This window comes from Myxocyprinus asiaticus, chromosome 14, assembly GCF_019703515.2.
Source record: "Myxocyprinus asiaticus isolate MX2 ecotype Aquarium Trade chromosome 14, UBuf_Myxa_2, whole genome shotgun sequence".
NCBI lineage: Eukaryota > Metazoa > Chordata > Actinopteri > Cypriniformes > Catostomidae > Myxocyprinus > Myxocyprinus asiaticus.
The window spans coordinates 43,670,760-43,695,158 of record NC_059357.1 but is presented as its reverse complement, the minus strand read 5'-3'; the positions used below and the strand labels follow the sequence as shown (position 1 = coordinate 43,695,158).

The window sequence follows — 24,399 nt, the reverse complement described above, 5'->3', positions numbered from 1 at the left end:
ATTTTGGTCTTGCAGCTCATGGTCTGTGGCAATTTGCCCCAGCTGACCAGTTGATAGACCTGGCTCGCAGTGGCCCGATGGTGGAAAAGTGGCTATTGAATCACTCACACAAAAGATATGTTTAAAAATGATGACTGAAACATGTCTTATTATTTATTTATCATTGCATCATAAGCAGATCTATAATTTTTTTCACCATTTTGTCAACTGCAGGGCTTGACTTTTATCAAACTATAGAAAATATAAAAGACAACAATAGCCTAAATACATATTGTTTAACAACTGAATGAACAACATGCCCCCTTTTATTCAGAAATTGTGGGACAGCAGGTCCTTATTTAGGAACAACAGTTTGTTGCATTTCCACTCTGAGTCGTTCAGACTCAAAACACCAGTTTGTTCAGTAAAAGGGCGCATTTGTTCAGTAAGCTCATCCAGTGATATGCTCTTTTACAGCTCGTGCAATAGACAGTCTTTCAAGGCAGTAAAAAGTGTTCAATTCTTACATGTAAATTTGAATAAATGTATGTATGCATGATATACTGTTAATTAAATATTTGTCATTTTAAAATCTTTTTGTATAATATACTGTAAATAAAAAATATGGAAATGTTGCTACTGGGATTTCTCAGCTTTACTACTTTCATCATACAAACAAAGCAAACTGCACTTTATTTTCTTTTTCAAGTCAGTGAACTGTGTGCATTTAATGGACATTATTATTAACAGTCTGGTAGTCATATGGTTTTTTGATGGTCTTCTGGGAATTTCTCTCTCTAAATGTCCTTTAGAAAATGCTTTGACATTCCACCGTTGTCTGTAAGGGTAAAAAATGTAAATTTGCAGTAATAATCTAGTTTTAATCATCTAAGTTTTACCATAGTCAAAAACTACTCAAGAAATGTATACAGGTTTCAAATAAGGGATCAGATGAGGATATAAATAAGATTTTATGGATAAACTCAAATATTTTATTCTTATTTACTTCTTTTAATCCTTTCAGATATTGTATCATTTTTATCAGAACTCTACTTGTGTTGTTCGTGAATAATGTCTTGCTGGACAATGTGAAAGGAAATCACAGGAGCTATTTGAATTTTTAAATCCTAAAAGATTTGAAAAGTACTTTTGATGCCCCATGGGGGCATTTAATCCTATAGCAAGTCATAATAGTCCTTATAGGAACTACAGTATGTATCCTGAAAGATGTAGTTTTTGTTTTTTATGTTGGAATCTAGAATCTAGGATCTTTTAAGATTGGTTTGCAATTACTATAGAAATTCCAATAAGAATTCTGCACACATTTCTTTGAGTTTTGACTATAGGCTAATAAGATTAACTGATAACTTTAATGAACTAACAATAGTCCATTTCAGCTGGATCATTATGCATTGACTGAACTGCTTGCTGCACACCAGCGTTTAGTAATGTTACTGCCCAGGGCTATTAATGGCTTGGTCTGGACAGTTTGGCTCTGTAACAACATACATGCTGAGAAAGCAGGAGGCACCATTATTCATTGTGGCTATACTTGTGTCTGTCTGAGAGATCACTCATGTTATTGATCAAGACAAAATGGAAAACATGAGCAACCTGAGCAGAAACTGATGAGGTGTACCAATTGTTTTTTGGTTTCTAACTCCAACAACAATTGATGGGTCGCATCTTATGAAATCTGGTCAGACTTCCCCCTAGTATCAAAAGAAAGTAAGAAATTATATTTACTTAAAGAAAATGAAGATGGAACTAATTTGGAACTCGGTCTGCAGCCTTTTGCCTTTGGACGAATCACATATGGGCTTATATTCAGTACACTAGCTCTTTTGCTTATGTAATATTGTTAAATTATATATTACAGCAATGAGGTATACTAACAAATACTGTATATATTGAATATATACATTGTATACAGTATATACAAATATGTAACATTGTAAAAACAAAACTTCTGTCTATTTTTCACAAAATAGTATGCTATAAAACAACATGATAGTGCAGAAACAGTAATGTTCATTAGAGGTCTTTGGTTCATTGGCCACAACTATATTGTGGTGCCGATTATGCCATTAGATTTGAAGCATGGGCTGCTAAAAATATTTCTCTGAAAGCTGCCTCCACTGGACTGCTGTTTGTAGAGGGGATGTCCTCTAAACTTCTAATAAGTAAAACAGGCTGCTAACTGGAATGGTCCGTTCAAACCGATGCTGAGAAGCTGGCTCATGAATTTTTACATAAGCTTGCGAATGGGAGCAGTTACATGATGGTTTCCATTGCTGAGTTTCAACATCTCTGCACAACCTACTTACCACAATGCACAACTATTAGACAAAGGATCTGCCAGTGGTGTATGAGCAATCTACTTCGACAGCATTTTGAAGTCAACATGAAATCAACATTGACCCAATTTACTTTCTTAAAGGTGCACTCAGTAATTGTTTAAGTATGTCGAAGTGGCTTAAATGGCTTACACTGACACCTAGTGGCCTGGAGGCTGCATCATTCATACACAGTAGTTTTCAGTTACCAATGCCATTGTAGAACTTCTCTATGCACAGTAAGGCAGGACTAATATAAACCATGAATGAAAGTGTCCAATAACAGGGCAGTTACTGAGATTAAGTGAGTAGTATTCACCTGGTCATGTGATACTAACATGGTTGCCCCATGAGTCACCCCTGCTCCATGTAGAATAAAAGAGCTTTTATAAGGTTACTGATATGACTGAACTCTTCATCTCACATGAGTGGTCATGATTTTATACATATTTTTCAAAATAACTATTCATTTCTTTAGATGTGAAACTTTTTAAATGAGGAAAAAAATACTGAGTGCACCTTTAATGCACGTTCCTGGTCTTATTGTTGCAAATAAATACATGAATAAATAGATAAATAAAATGTCTTTGTAATCTGTGGCAACCAGGATTTAGCATTAGACCCATGTGTTCACAGTGTGGAAACTTTGAGCTTCAGCTTGGTATTTGATTTTGATCTTTTGTTGTCTTGTGCAGACTTAATAATATACACATTATGCAAATATTTGTGTGGTGCTCTGATAAGAAAACTGTCTAGAAAATGTAAATGTGGGTGCACCACTCAATACTAAATACTGATGAATAGTCATCATCACTGTGTCCACTGCATAAGAAAGTGGATCATGGTGGATGTTAACTGCATACAACTCTCTAGTATGTCTATAGTGATCATGTATATTGACTATTCTCGCTGGTGGAGGCAGGGGTGTGATCGAGCGCTGATCTGTGGGGAGTGAGGTCCAGGGAAGCTGAGTGGTGAGCCCCAGACATCTCTGATCTTTGAGAAAAGGCCAATGAGAATTGGTGAGTGAAATTTGCATGCCACTGCCCCGGACATACGGGTATAAAAGGAGCTGGAATGCAACCACTCATTCAGATTTCTTCTTCGGAGCCGAGCGGTTGTGTTAATTCAAGCTGAACTACTACTGGTCCATTCATCTCTCTTGCTCTCACGAGCTGTTGGTTTTATGGCGCATTACAGCGGTTCTTCCCCTCTTGCGTTGTGCAGCGTACATCCCTGGGCACTTCAACAGCGAGAGAAAAAAAAAGAGTTTATTTTCTCTCTAAAAGAGAATATTTCCATCTAAAAGAGTGGCACTCACGAAAGCGTCTTTTTCAAGATGACTTTTCATTTGTGTATCCTTCCTGGTTGCGGTCACTATCTCTCCACTTCTGACAGCCACGATCGCTGTATCTCGTGTTTGGGTGCTTCCCACGCGGAGACATCATTCGTGGATGGTTCATGTCCTCATTGCAAGAACATGACCATGGTTACGTTGCGGTTGTGGCTTTCTTTCATCAGAAAGAAAGCCACCCCAGCGGCTCCCCGTCTCGGTCCTTCAACCTACGGGTATGAGGCTGAGTCGGTTAGCACTGGGGGTGATTTGGGGACTTCAGTGGGAGCTTCTCCGCTGGGTAACCCCCCACGGACTTCCCATTCCCCTGCATGCTCGTATGCCCCGGCCGGGTTCTGGGATGAGACCGCGGGCTCGTCTCAGGGCGGTGGTCCAGTCGCCAGTGGATGCGGAGCTGGTGGCCATGCTTGTCCGGGCAGCCACGAGTGTCGGGCTGGAGTGGAACCCTCCGGTCCCCCCCGAACCCTCGCGGCTTGACGATTGGTTCCTGGGGCCGAAGCACCACTCACGGCCATGCTCTGCCCCCATTCCTTTCTTCCTGGAAGTGCATGAGGAGTTTACGTGGTTGTGGCAGGCACCTTTTACTGCCCGCACCCGATTCGCGAACCACCGTCGAGGGGGTACTCGGTGATTCCTTGGGTGGATCAGGCGGTTGCAGTGCACCTGTGCCCGCAGAGCACCGCCACCTGGCGGAGTCATCCGAGGCTCCTGTCCAGGGCCTGTAGGCTCACATCGTCACTGATGGCTAAAGCCTACGGCGCTGCTGGATGTGCTGCCTCCGCCCTGCATGCCATGGCTCTCCTGCAGGTGCACCAAGCCAAGGCACTTAAAGAACTGCACGAGGGTAGTTCTGACCCGGGATTAATGCAGGAGCTGCGCTCGGTGAACACCACCTTTGGCTCAACCTGGTCGAGTTGAGAGAGGCTGACAAGATTCGATTCCTTGATGCCCCCATCTTCCAGGCTGGCCTATTCGGCGACACCGTCGGAGACTTTGCCCGGCAGTTTTCAATGGTAAGGAAGCAGATGGAGGCCATACAACATATCCTGCCCCGGCGTGGCTCAAGGCCCCGCACCCCGTCTGCTCATTGCTAAGGGCTCCCCCTGCAGAGGTAACACCGGCTCTGCCGCAGCCCGCCCCAGTGGGCCGGCCCTGGCGTGGAGCCGCCCGCAGGAAACAGATGCCACCTGTCTCACGGCCGGCCGCCAAGAACCCGAGGAAGGCTTCGAAGCGCCCCTGAGATGGGCAGCCCAGGAAGTCAGGAACTCACCCTTAAAGAGGGCTGGTAAAGAGACCACTCCTTCCCCCGACGGAGGGTCAGGTGGAGAATCCTTATTTTCCTTTTCTTTTGATTTCGCCGCACACCCAACGGACTGCGGTACCCACTTTATCAAGAAAAGAGCAGTTCCCTCACTTCCTGGGCCTCACATTCGGTGTTCACGTCCGTCGTTATCACAACCACCGGACACGTTTCTCTCTGGCAGGTTCGGCGCCCCGGAGGCGGGACTTCCGCCCCATGCGCCCAGCTGTGGCACAAGCCTGCTCCCAATGTGATGGTCTCCGCGGGTCACGAGGACGCACTTCTTCCTCCCCCATCCCAGGCCATTCCGGGGGTAGTCACAAGGAGCCAGGTAAGTGCTTTGATGTCCTTAGACTCGGCATGGTCACAAGTGGCACCTCAGGCTCCGCCCTGTCGCGAGGCACTGCCCGCCGGTATGTCCAACACAGTTGTTCCCTTGTTCCCCCTCACACGGAGCTTGGGGGGCATGGCTCGTGTTCCCCAACCCATTGCGTTGGCTGATCAGAACTGTCCGACTCGGCTATGCGATTCAGTTCACCAGGCATCCGCCCAGGTTCAACGGCGTCCACTTCACTGAGGTGAAAGGTGAGAACGCCGCTGTCTTGCGAGCGGAGATCGCCTCCATCCTCCTTCCTTCTGTTCGCTAAGTGGTGTTCTTCCCGATGCAAAGACCCCCAGAAATGCACAGTCGGATCAGTGCTTTCCTTTCTGCAGGAGGGGCTGGAGGGGGGCTGTCCCCCTTCACCTTGAAGGTGTTTGTAGCCACTATATCGGCACATCACGATGCAGTTGACGGTAAGTATTTGGGGAAGCACGACTTGATCATCAGGTTCCTGAGAGGTGCAAGGAGGTTAAACCCCCTCAGACCGCGCCTTGTTCCCTCGTGGGACCTCTCCGTAGTCCTTCGGGGTCTACAGGGAGCTCCATTTGAGCCCCTAGAGTCATTAGATTTAAAGGCGCTCTCTTTGAAGACTGCCTCCTGACGACACTCACCTCCATCAAGAGGGTAGGGGACCTGCAGGCATTCTCTGTCAGTGAACTGTGCCTGGAGTTCGGCCCGGGTGACTCTCACGTGATCCTGAGACCACGTCCGGGCTATGTGCCCAAGGTTCCCAAGACCCCATTCAGGGATCAGGTGGTGAACCTGCAAGCGCTGCCCCAGGAGGAGGCAGACCCAGCCTTGGCATTGCTGTGTCTGGTGCATGCTTTGTACATCTACTTGGATCACACGCGGCGCTTTAGAAGCTCCGAGCAGCTCTTTGTCTGCTTTGGGGGACAGCGGCAAGGAAGCACTGTCTCCAAACAGAGGATCGCCCACTGGGTCATATCACGCCCAGGACGTAAAGTGGCTCCCAGGAGCGACCCCTAGTATCACTTCATCGACACAACGTCTCGTTCCCTCCATCAGGGAACGGAGGTTACAACAGTAAGCCCAGGCGGAGGACCGACAGGTGATCCAGAGCTTTCTGTCACAGGGGTTTACTCCAGCAGCGACCCCGACCATGCCTGCTGTGCCTCAGAACATGCTGGCAAAAATGGGACCACAGGACAACCCTGAAGCCTTCATAGAACTTTTCGTGCATGCCACAGAGGGGTCGTTGTGGTCCCATGCATAGTGGGTAGTCTGTTTGTTGCAGCTGTTGTTGGGGGAGGCTCAGCTTGCAACCTGTCGTGAGTCTGCTGGAGTACTCAGACCTGAAACGAGCCATCCTGCAACGGGTTGGCCGTAACCCTGAACAGCTCCGTCAGCGCTTCCAGGCACTGACATTAGGTGAGTCCGGCCGCCCGTTTGCCTTCGCCCAACAGCTCCGTGACGCCTGTCAGATGTGGTTGCTGGCTGAGGACCGTGGCGCCGATGGAATCGTCAACCTGGTGTTATTGGAGCAGTTCGTCAACCGTCTGCCAAAGGGAAAAACGGAGTGGGTCCAGTGCCACCGTCCGGCATCGCTGGAAGTGGCCGTACAGCTGGCAAAGGACCACTTGGCAGCATATCCGGGAGACAGAGAATCTTTTTTCTCTCTCCAACTCTCTCTCTCTCTCTATCCTCCCCATCCCATACTGTTCCTGTCCCTACTCCCCGGCGACAAGGGGTCATTTTCCCGAAGCCGGCTCTCCGGACCCGGGGGATTTCTATTGCTCCGAACCACTTTGTTTCTGTTCCCCCTCCCTGCCAAGTTGGTAAATATGGGGCTGCAGGTGTGGAGGTAAGGTCTGGGCTGGTGTACTGGTGCTGCGGGGAACCAAGACACATCCAGGATCAATGCCCAGTGAAGGATGTGGGGCGTGAGTCTGGGTTTTTGATGCGTCACAAGCTGCCCCCAATCAAGCAGGGACGTACTGTATACCAGTGAGTATCCAAGAGGGTACACACAAAGCCTTGGTGGATTTGGGTTGTAATCAGACTTCAATTCACCAAACCTTGGTTCAAGGTGAGGCTTTGGGTATAGCATACCGGGTGAAGGTGAATATATATACAAATACCCTTTAGTGCCTGTTATTGTTCAATTCCAGGGACAAAAACATAGAATAGAGGTGGTGGTTAGTCCCCGCCTCACCCATCCGCTGATTTTGGGTATGAATTGGCCAGCATTTCAGACATTTCAGATCACTAAAAAGCTTTGAGAAGTCACATTGCACAAAATCAACAGTACAGCTCATGGCTATGTGTAATAGTGAAAGTAAGAGTAATTTCCACAATGTGACGAGAATTTACAGGATTGGGACTAGACAGCTGTGTGGCCACAAGAAAAAAAGTTGTAGTGAGGCTAATCGGAAAAAACAACTTCAATTTGCTAGGGAGCATAAAGATTGGACTGTGGAGCAATGGAAAAAGGTCATGTGGTCTGATGAGTCCAGATTTACCCTATTCCAAAGTGATGGGTATGTCAGGGTAAGAAGGGAAGCACATGAAGCAATGCACCCATCATGCATAGTGCCCAATTTACAACCCTCTGTAGGCAGTGTTATGATCTGGGGTTGCTTCAATTGGTCAGGTCTAAGCTCAGCAAAATTATGCGGCAATAAAATTAAGTCAGCTAACTACCTGAATGTACTGAATGACCAGGCTATCCCATCAATGGATTTTTTCTTCCCTGTCGACACGGGCATATTCCAGGACAACAATGCCAAGTTTCATTGGGCTTAAATTGTGAAAGAGTTGTTCAGGGAGCATGAGGAATAAATGTTGTGACATTGCATAAGGTTGTCGAAACAATGCCACGATGAATCCGTGCCATAATCAAAGCTAAAGGCGGTCCAAAAAAATATTACAGTATGCAACTTTGTTTTGGCCAGGCAGTATTTCATCCACTGATGGCTAGAGTAAATAATCTTTGTTCTTTGTGATAATGATTTGGGTCGAATTTAATGGAAAATTATGTGAGTTATGCTCCATGGCGCTGCAGATTTAAGGACAACCTCGAGAGATGGCGAGACCATGCTGTGTATTCATGCTTCATAGAAAATAATTATTTCAAATTTTAGAACGCGCCATGTCATCTGTCAGACACGTCCAGTGTGCAACCTCCTTTAATTTAACCTGCTGCTCACACTCTACCAAAGTTGTGTTGAGAATTATGTTTGAAAACACAAAGACTATTGTGCAACGGTAGCCCTATTTATATATGAAAAAATCCCTATATATATTGAAAATCATTGGGAAAATCTTCAGATTATCGATGCAGGTGAAAAAGGCATCGATAACAAGCCTAAATATCACTATATATATTGATATCACCAACATTTTTAACAGCTCTTGCTTGACTCTTTTAATCAGACTGCCAAGATGTAAGACATTTTTTAGGTAAATGTGGGTATTTCATGTGCAGTTGCAGGTACTTTTGCTCATCTACCTGCCACTTTGGCGGGCGACCTTTAAGACATATCTCGGAGGGACATATGACAAGAAATGCCGTTAGACACAAAGACGCGTGTTTGAAGAAACACACTTGATTATATTTTGAAGAACAGACAAAAGGAAAGCTGTTGACGCTTGTGTCTGATTTGTTGTGTGTTCAGAGGTTCAGTGGCTTGCTGGCACCCATGAGCATGTAAGTTTGCAAGAATAGTGTCATCTATGAGAATGCTGCAAATGATCTCAGACCATCTCAGAAAGTGCTCTGAGTTTAGTTCGCTTTATTTCCACGGAGCAGTTCGTGTTTTATATGCATTTTGAAAGCAACTCTGCAGGTTCACTTCATTCTGGCATTGCTTAATTCCCAATATTTGTGGCTGTATAAGTTACCATACATAGTAAATGACATTCAGCGACATTAAGTGAATTGTCATGCCATCATAATTCAGTACAGCCTCAGAAATGGTGCTTGAACAAGAAGTTTCTCTTCTGTGCTTCTGTGACATTTTTAGTCATCCCCTACCCAATATTGCCCCAAAAGTGACATTTCTAGACAGGGGACCTGAGTTACACTCCAAGGATGTACTGAACTGCCAAGGTTTTTCAGGAAGGAAAGTTGTGATGAGAAGAGCAGCTCTTCTCTGTGTCTCCCACTAGTGCTGCATGAGCTTCTATTCTCAGCAGGTTCCTCAAATGCTCAGATGATGCTGAGCTGCATCATCACAGTCAGATTTGTCTATAATCAATAGTCAATAATCCAAATGCTTTCTGAAGTTTTATACCTAAGAAATGTCCCACGTTCATTTTTATCCCATCTGGAGCAGCAAAAAAAAAAAAAAAAAAAAAGTAAATACACCAATTTTAAAAGTATATTTTATTTTGTACAAACAATAGTGCTTATGAAATATGTAAAATGCATATAGTTACATGATGACTTTGGGCAAATCTGTCAATAATTAATGTCTATTTTTTTTTTTTTTCATAGCAGAGATCGTTTTATTTTTTTCTTCACACAAACCTAAAGTCAACATGAAATCAAAATTGACCCCATTTACTTTTTTAATACACATTCCTGGTCTTATTGTGCACAATGCATCAGTCCACATTATTCCAATAATTAAAAAAAAAAAAAAAAAATAGTTTGTTATCTTTAAACAAAATGTAATAACTTGCTCCGCTATTGAAGCAACTTTCACCTAAGCCGTGCAGGCTAGTTAATATTAACCAGTAGCTAAATAGGTATATAGGCATTTTTTAAGGCTACTGATATGCAGCCATTCTAAAATCCTGGAAATATTTAATGCAGTAATTTAATACCAGTTGATGTTAAGGGAATAAAATTTACAGCAATAATAACAAGTAATGAAAGTTTTGAAATAAAAGCATTGGAAACATAGAGATGACCTTAAACATCCACATCCCAGTCATAACACCATGATCACACGGGAAATCGGCATGTTGTTTCCGAATGATTCAATACCCTAAGATCAGGCACATTATTTTTTCATATTATTTATGTCCTATCAGACATTTTGCATCAGCTCCAGAGTGTTTAACTTCACTTGTTGAAACCAGGACGTAATTGCGTTCACAAAATCAGTGACGAGCGTGATTCGGCAGTTGCATTTTTCCCTCCTCTAACATTACATTTTTACTCCACTGATGGTTAGGTTTAGGTTTGGGGTTGGATTGGGGGTTTCAGTTTATAAAATATACATTAATCTTCACTGTATTACAGCCTGTACGGCTGAAAACAATTAGCTTTAAACTCACTTTTGGTGCCCCTCCGTGGACATTACACCTGGAAAATGGAGCTCACACGTGTCCATACTCCCAATAACACTTACTGCTTTGGCCACTGGGGGCAGTGTTTCGCATTTCTGTAAGTACAGACTGATTTTAGCTCAAGAAAAGTCAACCTACTGTTTCTGACTTCACTGTGAGATCAGTCTGATCAAAAAGGCTCTTCAAAAGTGGGTCCTCCACCACAATCGACCACAAATTCATATTCAGGTTTGGCTCCATTCTGGAAGGGAACACTCATTTTTCACGATCCAATCAATTATTGATGGATAAAATAAAGTCCCACTCTCCAATTTCTTCCATTGAAAATCCTATTTAATTTAGAAATACATAAAATTACAGGAGGTAAGATGAGTTCAAAATACAGTTTCATGTTGACTTAAATTCATGTGCAATTCTAGCACTTTCAGCTTACCTAAAACTACAGATTCTGAAGCTTGACCTGAATCAAAGTGTAATTCCAAACTCAAAACTGCAATTTGCATTTATTTTCTGCTTAAAGTACTTTCTGTACAACCCTAAAGCAACCACCAGCCGAGCTTGTTTAGATAGACTCCAAAGATGGTGCATATCCCAAAACATCAGGGTGTTATCTTGTTTACCATACTCAGAAGTTTATCTGAACTCTAAGTTTTGCTTTGGATCAAAGTGCAAAAAGGAACCAGGAGTGAAGACACTTCTCTGGAAAAAAACTTCATGCTTTGATGCCAGTGACCCCAGGCCAGCAATTCCCATTAGCCTGCTAATACCACCGTTTCTGGGAATGCCAACATGTTTGTCTGCACAGGACTGGCATCAGTTTACCACAGACATCTCCAAAGGTCTATGGTCAGAGCTCAAAGGCAGTCCCTGCATAGCGCCACCTGGCCATGGAGGAAGTCTCTGCATGGGCAAAGGCGCTGGTGTTTGCCACTGATCCCAGCACAACTGAACAACAATGGCTCTTTCTGCAGGAAACACTCTCTTCTGTCCACATGTACGGCTGGATACACGTGATTCTTCTCAGATTCTAGAGACTCACAGTGAGCATTAAGCCTAAAATAGACACACACAAACATACTTTATCTGAATAAAATAACTTAACTGTTGTGTTTCACTGAAAATGTGCTACGTAATAATTATGAAAGAGGTGGTAACACTTTCAATGAAACCTGCATATAATTAGGGTGGGATTCTTTTTGCTTAAAAATTATTGTTTATAGAACTGTTGTTTAAAAGCAATATCACACTCATAATGGTGCGGTTATACTGAATATCAGAACAGCTGTGATTACCTGCGGCCTCATGCCTACAGCCCAATCACAGCCAAATGCACTCCTGCTCATGTGATATTACATAAATGCTATTATAAATTACAAACTAAATTACAATGTTTATTATAAGGCATTAAACAGAAAAGTGTTACCCCACGAATTAATAGCATAATTTCATGTTAAGTGCAATAATGACGCAATTATAAATAAATAATCAAATAAATAAATACATTAATTAATTAAAATTTAAAGTATAGAACAAACTCAATTGTTCAAATGTACAGACAATCCAATAGAAAAGCTATGTCTCTCACCCATTGAAGGCTTCCATATTGTTGATGAAAGGGAAGAAAGCTGGCTCACAGATTAAACCAGCATCCTGGCAGGTTTTCACACAGGACAAAGCCTCTGGAGATAGCAGGAGCTGCAGGGCGCTGAGAGGAGGCCAGCAGGCCGGAGCAGAGATGTTGGGAGCCCAGATCAGAGCTGTGGAGTTAGACAGCTGGAGGAATGGGCTGGGTGGATTCCCTGGCCATGATTTGGATTCATTGATTGCAGGAAATGGACCACTGTGGTGACAAAAATCCTGCACATGATTGCAAAAACACAAGAACTAGTATGATGCTGTGCTGTTTAATCTGATTATGTCTGAAAACCTTCATGAGAAACTCTTAAGGTGCATTATCTAAAAAAAATGAGCTATTTCTTTCGAAGTAAAGGAAAATTAAACTAATGTGCTATCACAGTCCTGTTACAGTCTTGGTCACAGGTGTGTGTATGTCCACTATTTTAAAATCTAGTTAAAATTTTAGAATTAATTTGATCTGTTTTGTAATAATTTCAGGGTGCTGTCAGACGATTAAAATATTTAATTGCGATTAATCACATGCTTTTTCATTTAATCGCGATTAATTGCAGGTTTTGAAAGTGCTGGAATTTGATTCCATATACAGTATACATCTTTTCCTGTCAAAATACATTTAGTTAAAAAGAAAACACTATATAACAATGTTTTGCTAACATTTTCCAAGCAAAAAATTCCATAGTATATAGAAAGTGTAGAAATTCACTAAAATAGCACCATTTCAAGTATGCCTAGCATATGTTTTTCAAAGTGTAAGTGGGAGGTTGACGAAATGAAAAAAACTAGTCCCATAGGTTGAGTTTTCATTGCAATGGTCATTAAATCTCTTAAATCCTCCATCCTCCACAATATTAATTGTGGCAATTCACTTTGTTACAGCAGTCGTGAAGTTACACTCATGTGATTCGTGGCTTTTTGAACTCTAGAAAGAGAACGTCTTTACTCCGGCGAGTCCCATCTGGGTTTGTTTTGTTCAAAAATACGGTTAAGAGGTCCATACTCCATCACACACTGTTGTGTGTTTGTTGTGTGTACGTCAGTGTAATGCCCCCTGACACATCGCAAAAGGTTCCACCCTATTCCAAACAGTGTTTAGAACTCACTCAGAGCTGCATAAAATGTCAAAATCTAATGTCAAATTGGTAAATGCGGTAATTGCATTAAAGAAAAATTAACACGTTAAACATTTTAAATTAATTAACAAAAATCCTCTTACTTTAATAATCCTGAAAATATAAAGTCTTATATATTTTCATTAGGCAACAAATAATTTATTCTTGATTTTGATGATGAGTGTTGAGTGTAGTCATTGTAATCTTTACAAAGTAATTGTTTACTGTAATCTAATTACTTATTTAGTCAAAATATAGTGTAGAAAAGTGTTTTAGTAAATAATGTAACTTACGAGTAAAGTAATTAGTAATGTATCAGTGAAATAATCTGATTACAATTTAGAAAAGTAGTTAGTCATTTGTTGTGGATTACTTTCTCTAAGTGACTAACCAACACTGGATATGACCCATACATGTTCTTAACAGGTTTATTGAGATTCACCTGAATATTATATTGTCTTTCTACAATATAAAAACAATTCATAAGATATTAAAACTAATGAGTTCTATACACTGTGCTATTTTGAAGTTACAAAGTGGAGACTGTGTAAGTCATTAAGCCTGTCATGTGTAAATTTAGCTTTCCTGTGTCTCTATGCTTAGCTGAATGATACACATCACCCTTACATAGCTGGTGTGTGGTGGGCGTTCTGGTGCACTATGGCTGCCATCACATCATCCAGTTGGATGCTGCACACTGGTGGTGGTTGAGGAGATTCCCCCTATATGTAAAGCACTTTGAGTGCCTAGAAAAGCGCTATATAAATGTAAAGAATTATTACATGCACCTCTTACCATCTGTGATTATATTTTTGTGATGAATTTTGAGAACTTATCTATGTAAGAGGGATATTAAAGATGTTAAACAAAGGATTCAGATTTCTGTGTTTGTATGTATGTGTGTGTGTGTGTGTGTGTGTGTGTGTGTGCTCTGTGTGTGTATGTGTGCGCGCATCAAATCCCAAAGGCAACCAACAAGCAAGCTCAGCATATTCAGTCTTCATGTCAGTAGACAAAAATATGCTTACTCTTATTCTTTTATGGTTTTGTCTGCATATATGCATAACACAAAGCACAGACTTGTGCCACAGTTTGCATACTATCTTCCCAAAATCATATGAAACTTAAGTATTAGTGCATCCTAAACTATAGTACTGTATATTGAAAATGATCGACCAATGCATGTTTTTCAAGCTAATATTGTATTACATGTGTAGGAAACTAACCTGATGTTGAATATAAGCATTCACTCTCTCCAGCATGCCTTCACAAGTGAACTCATAGGGTATGAAGGGTTCCACCTGTAAAAACAGACAAATACCAGAAGCCACAGTGACAGTCAAAGACTCTTTAACGAATGTCTGCACCTTTGATATAAATGTATCAGTTTCTCATACAGACACTTTAAACCTTATCTTCCAAATAAAGATCAATAAAATAAGGCAGTAGTGTTAAAGTTTTAGGTAATTTTAGGTTTAAGGCGTTGGTTCTGTGTAAATGAAATATCTCATCAAACATGCTTTGCCGTTGTCATGACACTCAACAGGCGTCTTGTTTTCTGTTGGCTGCACAAAGAAACAACTGCACATCAAGTTGCATCTAAATAATGAAATGAGATTGGAGGTGTGGGTTATTATATTGTTCTTGTACATATTGAATACATAATTCAAACATTTAAAGTGTAGGTTGGAAAAAGTGTGTGAACCCCTAGGCTAATGACGTCAACAAAAGCTAATTAGAGTCAGGGGTTGGCAAACCTGGCATCCAATTAATAAAATAAGATTGGAGGTGTGGGTTAGACCTACTTTGACTTATAAAAAGCACTCAAACATTTTGAGTTTGCCATTCACAAGATGAATCTGCTGATGTGGACCATGCCTCGCAAAAAAAGAGATTTCAGAAGACTTACGATCTGGAATTGTTGCTTTGCATAAAGCTGGAAAGGGTTATAAAGTTATCTTGAAGAGCTTAGATATTCATCTGTCCACAGTTAGACAAATTGTCCAAAAATGGAGACGATTTAATACTGTGGCTACTCTCACTAGAAATGCCTGTCCAACCAAGATGACTCAAAGGGCACACCCCAGAATGCTCAATGAGGTAAAAAAGAACCCTAGAGTGACAGCTAAAGATTTAAAGGAATCGTTGGACCTGGTTAACATCTCTGTTCACGAGTCTACTATACAGAAAACATTAAACAGGCATGGTTTCCATGGCAGGACACCATGAAGGAAGCTGCTGCTTTCCAACAAAAACATTGCTGCGCCCCTGAAGTATGCCAAAAACTACCCTGACACTTCACAACGCTACTGGGAAAATGTTTTGTGGACTGATGAAACTAAGGTTGAATTGTTTGGGAAGAACAAGCAGCACTACGTATGGCACAAAAAGGGCACTGCATACCAACATGAAAACATCATCCCAAAGGTGAAGTACGCTGGAGGAAGCATCATGATATGGGGCTGCTTTGTTGCTTTGGGGCCTCGATTGCTTGCCATCACAGAGGGAAAAATGAATTCCCAAGTTTATCAAGATATCCTACAGGATAATATCAGGGTGGCTTTGCGAAATGAAATCCAAGGGTTCACTTACTTTTTCAACAGCACTGTGAATGTTTAATGAGATGTGTTCAATAAAGAGATGAGAGATTATAATTGTTTGTGTGTTGTTCGCTTAAGCACATGAGATGAGATCACATTTTATGACCAATTAAAGCAAAAAATCCACTAATTCCAAAGCGTTCACATACATTTTTCTTGCCACTGTAATTAAATAGTGTCCAGAACCAACCCTCACAGTAAACTATGTTATCCGGCGACAAGTAACTGTGGGGAATTTAGGGATTTTTTTTTTGTTTAGTGAAAGAATCAGGATAGTGGTGCTGGCTGGAAGTTGTCTCCCTTGGAGCACAATTGTGCACTCTGATGCTGTTGTGCGCTCATCATGGACATAATAAAAGTGCATCATATTTTGCAAGCCGGAGTTAGATGAAGTGTGCTGCTGACAAAGTTGCCTCAGTCTGCCTGGAATTTTAGTAAATTTATTATTAAATGTCAAAAATAAATTATCATAGGCAGATCATATTAACTTGTGGGAACTTAGGTTTAATGAGTATAACAGCTGCAAAATAACAATCTGGGATAATGAAATTCATGGATACCACGGGGAGGCATCTAGGACAGTTTAACTGATCAATGATGAATCCACAATTTAATTCAAGACAGTTAATTTTTGTCGGTTAAACCTTTTAATTCTCAGAATGCATGTTCAATTCCTTTCAATTATAGTGTAACCATGTCTTAATGCCAGGGATTCCACAATGGGCATCATGTATGAAACAGGAGCAGAACAACCCTTTCAAAAAATCTTTAAAGAGTTCTGCCAAACTAGCCGCAAATTTGCTTCTCATTATTTTCACATGAAAATGAGCTTGTGATTCGCCGCAAATGTTTGCCAGAAGTTTGCAGCTCTACACCGGTAATGATGAACCTGCAGCAAACCTTTGTCAATAATGGACAAATGCACACCTCACAACTGAGTGAGTGAGTGAGTGGTGGTTTGGGACAATATTTAATGAAAATTTAGACAAATTTGCAGAGCGGTACTAACTTTAATTCTGGCTGATATGGATTAATGCAGTACAGAAGTAGGAGCGGGTTGACCAATGGAAAAAAAAAAAAGAAAAAGAAAAAAGAGCCATTTTTCTCTTTCTCTTTATTCCTTGTATAATAGGAAATTTAATGGTCAAAACGTGCACAGACCGAAACTCCATAAAGTGCTGCCTTGCACTGTAATGATTCCACTACACTGGAGTAGCATTACAAACCTTCCTCTTGAACAGTGTACCATGTGCATACATAATTTATCTGGCTTCTACAAACAGATTTTGGGTCAGATGGCTGCATTGCTCTAATATTTCACTCACCTGCTGCTTCATCATGGAAGCAAATGTTTCATGCTTGGGTTACTCTACAGACTGCGGACAAACCTGACTGATACCACAGCAATCACACTCTGATTTTGATTGATCATACCTGCTGGTTCTGCTGGACACAGCTGAGTACACTGGGTTGATTAGTATTACTGGTGACAGCTGCCAAAAAAATATCTCACACATTTGCATAGAGTTTATTGTTTAGGGAAAGCCATGTTAACTCACATATGCTCAAAGTTGACCTGGCTAACTTATACAGTGGCAAGAAAATGTATGTGAACCCTTTGGGATTAGCTGGTTTTCTGCATTAATTGGTCATAAAACGTGATCTCATCTTCATCAAAGTCACAAGTATAGATAAACACAATGTGCTTAAGATAACAGCACACAAGCAATTATAATATTTAATGTCTTTATTAAACACACACCATTAAACATTCAGAGTCCTGTGGAAAAAGTAAGTGAACCCTTGGATTAAATAACCAGTCACTTTTCCAGTAGCTGCGGATTAGACCTGCACAATGCTCAAGAGGAATTTTGGACCATTCTTACTTACAGAAATGCTTCAGCTCAGCCATATTTTTAGGATGCCTGGTGTGAAGCGCTCTCTTGAAGTCATTCCACAGCATCTTCTTTGGGTTAAGGTCTGGGCTCTGACTGGGCCACTCCAATAGGTGGATTATTATTATTATTATTTTTAAGCCATTATGTAGAGGGCTTACTTCGATGTTTAGGGTCATTGTCCTGCTGCATCACCCAACTTCTAATGAGCTTCAGCTGGCACACAGCCACCCTGACATTATCCTGTAGGAACTTGGGAATACATTTTTCCCTCGATGATGGCAAGCAAGTAAGTAGCATTGTGGGGTGTCAAGATGGTCTTTGGAAAATTTCAGGCATGCAGAAATGTTTTTGTTGGAAAGCAGCGGCTTCCTATGTTGTGTCCTGCCATGGACACCATGCCTATTTAATGTTTTCCATATAGTAGACTGATGAACAGAGATGATAACCAGTTCCAATGATTTCTTCAAGTCTTTAGCTGTCACTCTAATTTCTTTTCCTATCTCACTGAGCATTCTGCGGTGTGCCCTTTGAGTCATCTTGGCTGGACGGCCACTTCTAGGGAGAGTAGCCACAGTACTAAATTGTCTCAATTTATAGATAATTTGTCTAACTTTGGATATATGTACATATATTTAAGCTCTTCGAGATTACTTTGTAACCCTTTCCAGCTTAATGCAAAATAATAATTCTTGATCGCAGGTCTTCTGATATCTCTTTTCTGATAGCAGATGCTTCTTGTGAATAGCAAACTCAAAATGTTTGAGTGCTTTTTATAAGTCAAAGTAGGTCTAACCCACACCTCCAATCTCATTTTATTAATTGGATGCCAGGTTTGCCAACCCCTGACTCTAATTAGCTTTTGTTGACGTTTTTAGCCTAGGGGTTCACATACTTTTTCCAACCTACACTGTAAATGTTTTAATTATGAATTCGATATGTACAAGAACAATATAATAATTTGTGTGTATTGGTTAAAACAGATTGTCTTTGTTCATTATTGTAACTTAGATGAAGGGCAAACCATATTTTAAGACAAATTTATACATAAATGCAGGTAATTCCAAAGGGTTCACATAATTTTTCTTGCCACTATACTGTAAGGCACAAGATTTCCTGAGCTGTTTTTCTTAGGTCATTTCTTCAACTTTTAGCACTGTGGACTGCCTGGTTAAACCATTTTTATTTTATTTTTTTGGTTTACTAACAATGTTCAACAGTATATGAACATGCATCACAAGAGAGTAATTTTATCTGAATTACTGCATTCTGTGCTGGAAATGACGCTGATTGAAATTAATTTTTTAAAGTTTCAAAATAAAATGGCCAACACCTTTGTCTTGCTAAGGCTAATTTCATAACAAACATTTTAGGCAATTAAACAATATTTTCTCACTTATTTACATAATTTGTCAAAATTTCAGCTTGATTGTTGCCCAGTATACTCTGCTCACAGGAGATTACCTTGATTCACTTGTCTAATATTTCATCTCAAGCATGCTCTTTTGTCAACTTTGCTGACAAGTACACTTAAATAAACTTTACAAATAAATATTGAAATGGTTCAAGTTTATTTCACTCTTTGTTTATATTATCACAGTTTTAAACGTAATATTTTTTATTTTTTTAATATAGATCTTTATAGTTTAATATTGAAAGTCTAGGTCTGGGACAAGGCTAAAACAATACAATTTGTACATAAAAGGCATTTGAATATGCCAGAAATAAATGATGAAGGTCAGGTAAAATGTTTCTAAGTCAGTTTAATATGATCTCTAAAAAAAAATAAAAATAAAAAATCTGTTAGTTTTAATAAAAATCAACCCCTGAGACATGAAATTATCTGAAGTTAAAGAATAACTTTTTAAATCGACCAACGAGATTCCAAATCAGAGTCTTATTATTTATATATGTTTAACCAGTTTGAAATTAGCCAACACTCATTTTTTAAAACAGTAAAGTTATTACAATAGCATTATATGTACAATTAAAACTTTATGTTACTCAAAATCAGCAACAATACACACATCATAATCAAATTATTGTTAAGAAAATACATTTTTGAGTTTGGTCAAATTCATTACATTGAGTGATTACGACCAGGTGACTGTTTAGTAGGAACAACTTAATCCATTTATAAGATGTACAGTTTTACATTGTGGCACCTAAAATTTTGTGGGCTCAAATCCGAACAACCCTGTTGAAATGACCGGCACATGTTATGTTCTGGATGTGCTGGTGTCCCAAACCAGGCTTCTTAGCAAGACATCCTTCAACCAGCTGGTCAACCAGCTTCACGAGTTGGCTAAAAATAGGGTTGCCAACCTTCCTGTATAATATGGAATTGTCCCGTATTTAAGGGAACAAAATTGTGTTCCGTATAAAATCCATACGGGACACCGCTTGTCCCATATTTTACTGTCTCACACCCTAACTGCTGAGAGTGTTCCGCAAACCGAAAGAAATGGACCGAGAACACACACCTTTCGCATGATTTGTGTGCGATATCGACTGTTGCTACGTTACACAAATAGCACACTTGACAGAAGCAGCCGGGGGAAAGATCAATGACAATCAGTGCACGTTTTCTGTCCTGTTTTCTGTCAGAAGCATGAGAATTTTGTCAAACATATAGCACTCGAGTGCATGATAATTGTTTTTAAACATTGTGATTCCAAAACACAATTAAATGCACCTGCATTCATTCATGACATGGCATATGTCAGTGCTCATTCTGGAAGAAAGACAGCATCACTTAAGTACAAAATTACAATAAAGTACGTTTATTTTAAAGGCTTAATGTGATTTTCTTACATTTCCCTTGTGATAAACATTTACTGCCAAAACAACAACACTGTATTCCAAAGAGAAATACACTGTTTTAATTTAAGCATTTTCTCTCCCATAAAAATCCACTTTATTGCATGGTTGCTAAAAACAGGACTTCTACTAAGACAGTGGTCCTGGTAGGCTTAAGTTTAGTTATGGGGAAGAAAACGTTTAACAGAAAAAATATCTTCTTTCTCCATCAGCTTAGTTCTTTTGGCAAAAAGCAGTGTTTTTTAAAAGTAAAGATTGATAGAGATTTGGTTCTTCCTGGTCGTTATATTAAAGCATTTTTCAGTTTAAGCGTTTTAGGGGTTGCTTCTATCAAACACGTTTTTGTGTTCATCTATGCTGTTTTTTTTTAAATGTTTTCAATGTAAACAAGCTCATTAACCATTGCGCAGTGCCTCTAGCAGAAGCCCCGCCAAAAAAAAAATGTCCCGTATTTAGAGCTGGTATGTCCCGTATTTGGCTGGTAGAAGGTTGGCCACCGTATGTGAAAAAAGTAAACAAAGATATAAATAAAAAAAATTACCTTGGCTTTGAGGACATCTCGAACGGCAGCCTCAAACTCTTGAGAGTTGTTGAGGTCTACTGTTATGACGTGAGGTTTGCTGATATACTGCTCAGCATAAGGATGCTGAGATGACACCTAATGGGTAGAAGAAAGCATGAGTGCTATCTCATCATCAATCCTACCCTGAAACATTCTATGGCAAGTATGTGAATTCAAATACTTAGCTACGAAAACTCAATTTTCTGTCATTGCATTCCAAACTGCATCAGACCACTATTAATAATGCAGTGCAAGTGCGTGTTTCCACAAGGGGCTCTATAGTGAACATTAGCATAACCTGCTAATGTTTATAGCAAGCTACCTGAATAATACCACATCCAGTTTAATGACACAGACCATTTAGGGTAACTCTAAAGGCCCGTTGAGTACTGATGAATACCAGAGCAATGCAAAAGTGCTCGTTCAGTATGCTCAGTGGGACTGTTCACTTAAAACGCCTTGGCCAAGCATTTGCGTCTGCATTTGGGTACATGTGTAAAGTATGTTTCTGGCCTAGGAATAATCATGACACAGGTGGAGTGCTACACAAATTCTTTAGTGTCAGTTCACTGTGTTGAAGAATTATCTAAACAGAAACTGAATGGGAATTAATCTAGAAAGAGGCTGTCTTTTAAGTTGCTGCCTTATATACTGAACAGATTGCACTTACTTCTCTGGAAGTGGGCTTCCCTCTGAAGAACTCATGGTTAAGGGAGCTGCGAGGAGGATCGAACTTTGGCTGCAGGAATATACAGCCATTGGCTATGGCCTCTAAAGGGGCGGGGCCTTCGTAGGGAAAGCCGAATCCCATAAAGAGCTATGAGAAAATGTAAGGTTGAGGAAAAAAAGATGGTACCACATTTGAAATGTAAGGCTTCTCCAAAAGCTCTAAATGCTTCACTGTCATTGTTCTGAATGCACATAAGGCAACAGTACCTTTGCCTTTCTCAGAAGCTGCTGTAACTCGTTCTGGGGCAGCAGGCCATGGTTTCTGACGAATGCTGGCACCTCTGGGGGGCGCTGCGCCTCATAATAGACTGTACCATGTATGTCCATGTAATGGTGTAAGATGGTCAGTAACTTCTCCTTACCCTGCAGAGGCATAAAAAGTGAGGAGAGCAAATGAGAGTGCTGTGTATATATCAGAGCTGCTATATAATTTTAGTTCCGGTCCTCAATTGAGATTGGACGAGAAGAGTTCCAAGAGTGCTGAATATACAGTCCCACAGCATTAGGATGCTGTACTGTTTGTATCACTCCACTTGTGCTCATGGCATTCCAAACCAGAATATGAGAGCAGTGCAGAGAGCTGGAGATGGGGATTTTCATTTATTCCTGTGACACTACATATTTATGCCAGTAAGTGACAAGATTGTCTATGAGACTGTCTTCTTTCAGAGAGCAAGTCAGATCATTGGCATTGTTTCTCACACCACGATCCCTCAGAGTGGGGTACCGCCACTATTAAATTATGCTCGACATTCGACAGATGTGGATAGGCACTAATTCACTTTTCTTTTTTTTTTTTCAGCTAAAGCTGGATCAGTGAGTGGCACAACTGTCCAAGAGTGACCCAGATTCTTCTCCCACTTTGAACTTTGAGTGAGTCACTTACTCAATGACAACATGGACAGGTACAAGGAAAAATATTACAGGTAAAAGTATTGAACAAATATTATATCTAATTCAGTAAAGATTTTCTTATTCACATTTGTGGGAAAATATATTGACTAAATTAGATATGATACTTATTCAGTACTGCGACTGACAAGCAGGCCTGTAATTAAAATGAGCCATGTGTTTTTGTTGGGCCAGACTTAATGTTTTAGAGGTTTTAGATGGCTTATTAAAGCTAAAGTTATCCAGCTAAAGTTATTTTTGTCAATAGTGTTGATTAATAATTTCCCTAATAACCCATTTCATATGTATATGTAATCTGAAGGCCTCTAGTGAATACAATTAGTAAATTGTTTTACCCCAGTATTGGGTATGTTATTATGTAATTAAAGCAGCATCAAATGTATTCTTGACTTTGTAAGTATCAGAACAGCATATGCTGATTGCTCTTCATGATTAGGCTACACTCTTTAAGAGAAAGAAATTGCCTCACATAGGGTGACGTTTTGCCCAATCCGGCCCTCGACCTAAAATTTGACAACCATTTTAGGCATTGCTATTTTCACACAACAAAGAGGACCATCTTGTCTGGACAATAATGTATGTTCTCTTACATATGCCAAACTCAGCAGTTAAAGAAGAGTATGAATTATTTACTTAAATAATATCTCCATTACTAATGTATATAGATCCTCAGGCAAGTTTTGCACCTAATTTCTTATATCACACCATTAAGGGTTTTGGAGGTAAGCACCTCCTCTTGAGAACACATTCAGCCCTTTTCCTAAAGCAATAAAAGAACCTGTCCTCTTTGCTCTCTTATGCACTCTTTAACAAACTGATCAGTTCTTAAAAGTATATAAGATCTCGTTTTGATCAGACACTTTGGAACCAAAGGCAATGGAAAGACAAGGAAACAAAGTGACCATTATAGATCAAAGTTTACCTACTGGACATTTAAAGAGCCAATAATTCTTGTGTGAACCAAAATTGCTTTCCCTCTTGGCAGTAATGAGCGCACAATTAAATGGTAAGAGTAACAGATGATGTGCTATTACAAGCGGTGGAGTGACATTCAGAAAATCAATGTATGGGTCTCATTAAGGTTAACAATAAAGATTTCTGCCTATGTTTGGAAAGGCAGATGTCTTTGTGACGCTATGTTAATGACATCTCTGCATCGATCTCTGTATGCAAACATTAGTTAAACAGCACTCATGATAAAACATTGTTATAGAAATCTGTAACAACAGTCAATCCATATTAAACAGTAAAGTGTATAGTCAGGAACAGCATTCATTTAAATGCAACTCATTAACTTCAATAATTGATTCAAGTGGCATTTCAGAATATAAACTAAAACAAATGAACCTTAATTTTTTACCTTTCCAGCTGCAATTGCAATTTACTATGCCAAGACAAAGGCAGATGGTCTACCGATTGGTGTTTTAATGTTTATGGGCTAATAAAATAAATGCTTTACACAATCGGAGTGCCTTGCACATTTTTCCCTTATCATTTTTTATGTTGATTACAACCCCACATGGCAAT

General features: G+C 40.3%; 1 protein-coding gene across 2 annotated transcripts in view; it reads right to left on the bottom strand.

The window, feature by feature from the left end:
• Positions 1 to 9,722: 9,722 nt before the first annotated feature.
• LOC127452298 (alpha-1,6-mannosylglycoprotein 6-beta-N-acetylglucosaminyltransferase B-like) overlaps positions 9,723 to 24,399 on the bottom strand; it is a 236,304-nt gene continuing 221,627 nt past the window's right edge. For both annotated transcript variants that reach the window (XM_051717679.1, XM_051717680.1), the window contains exons 12-17: positions 22,168 to 22,323; positions 21,902 to 22,048; positions 21,211 to 21,327; positions 14,581 to 14,655; positions 12,193 to 12,464; positions 9,723 to 11,660 (exon numbers count right to left, since the gene is read on the bottom strand). In XM_051717679.1, coding sequence (XP_051573639.1) covers positions 11,462 to 11,660; positions 12,193 to 12,464; positions 14,581 to 14,655; positions 21,211 to 21,327; positions 21,902 to 22,048; positions 22,168 to 22,323 — 966 coding nt within the window. In that variant the 3' untranslated portion in view covers positions 9,723 to 11,461. The remainder of the gene's footprint in view (positions 11,661 to 12,192; positions 12,465 to 14,580; positions 14,656 to 21,210; positions 21,328 to 21,901; positions 22,049 to 22,167; positions 22,324 to 24,399) is intronic.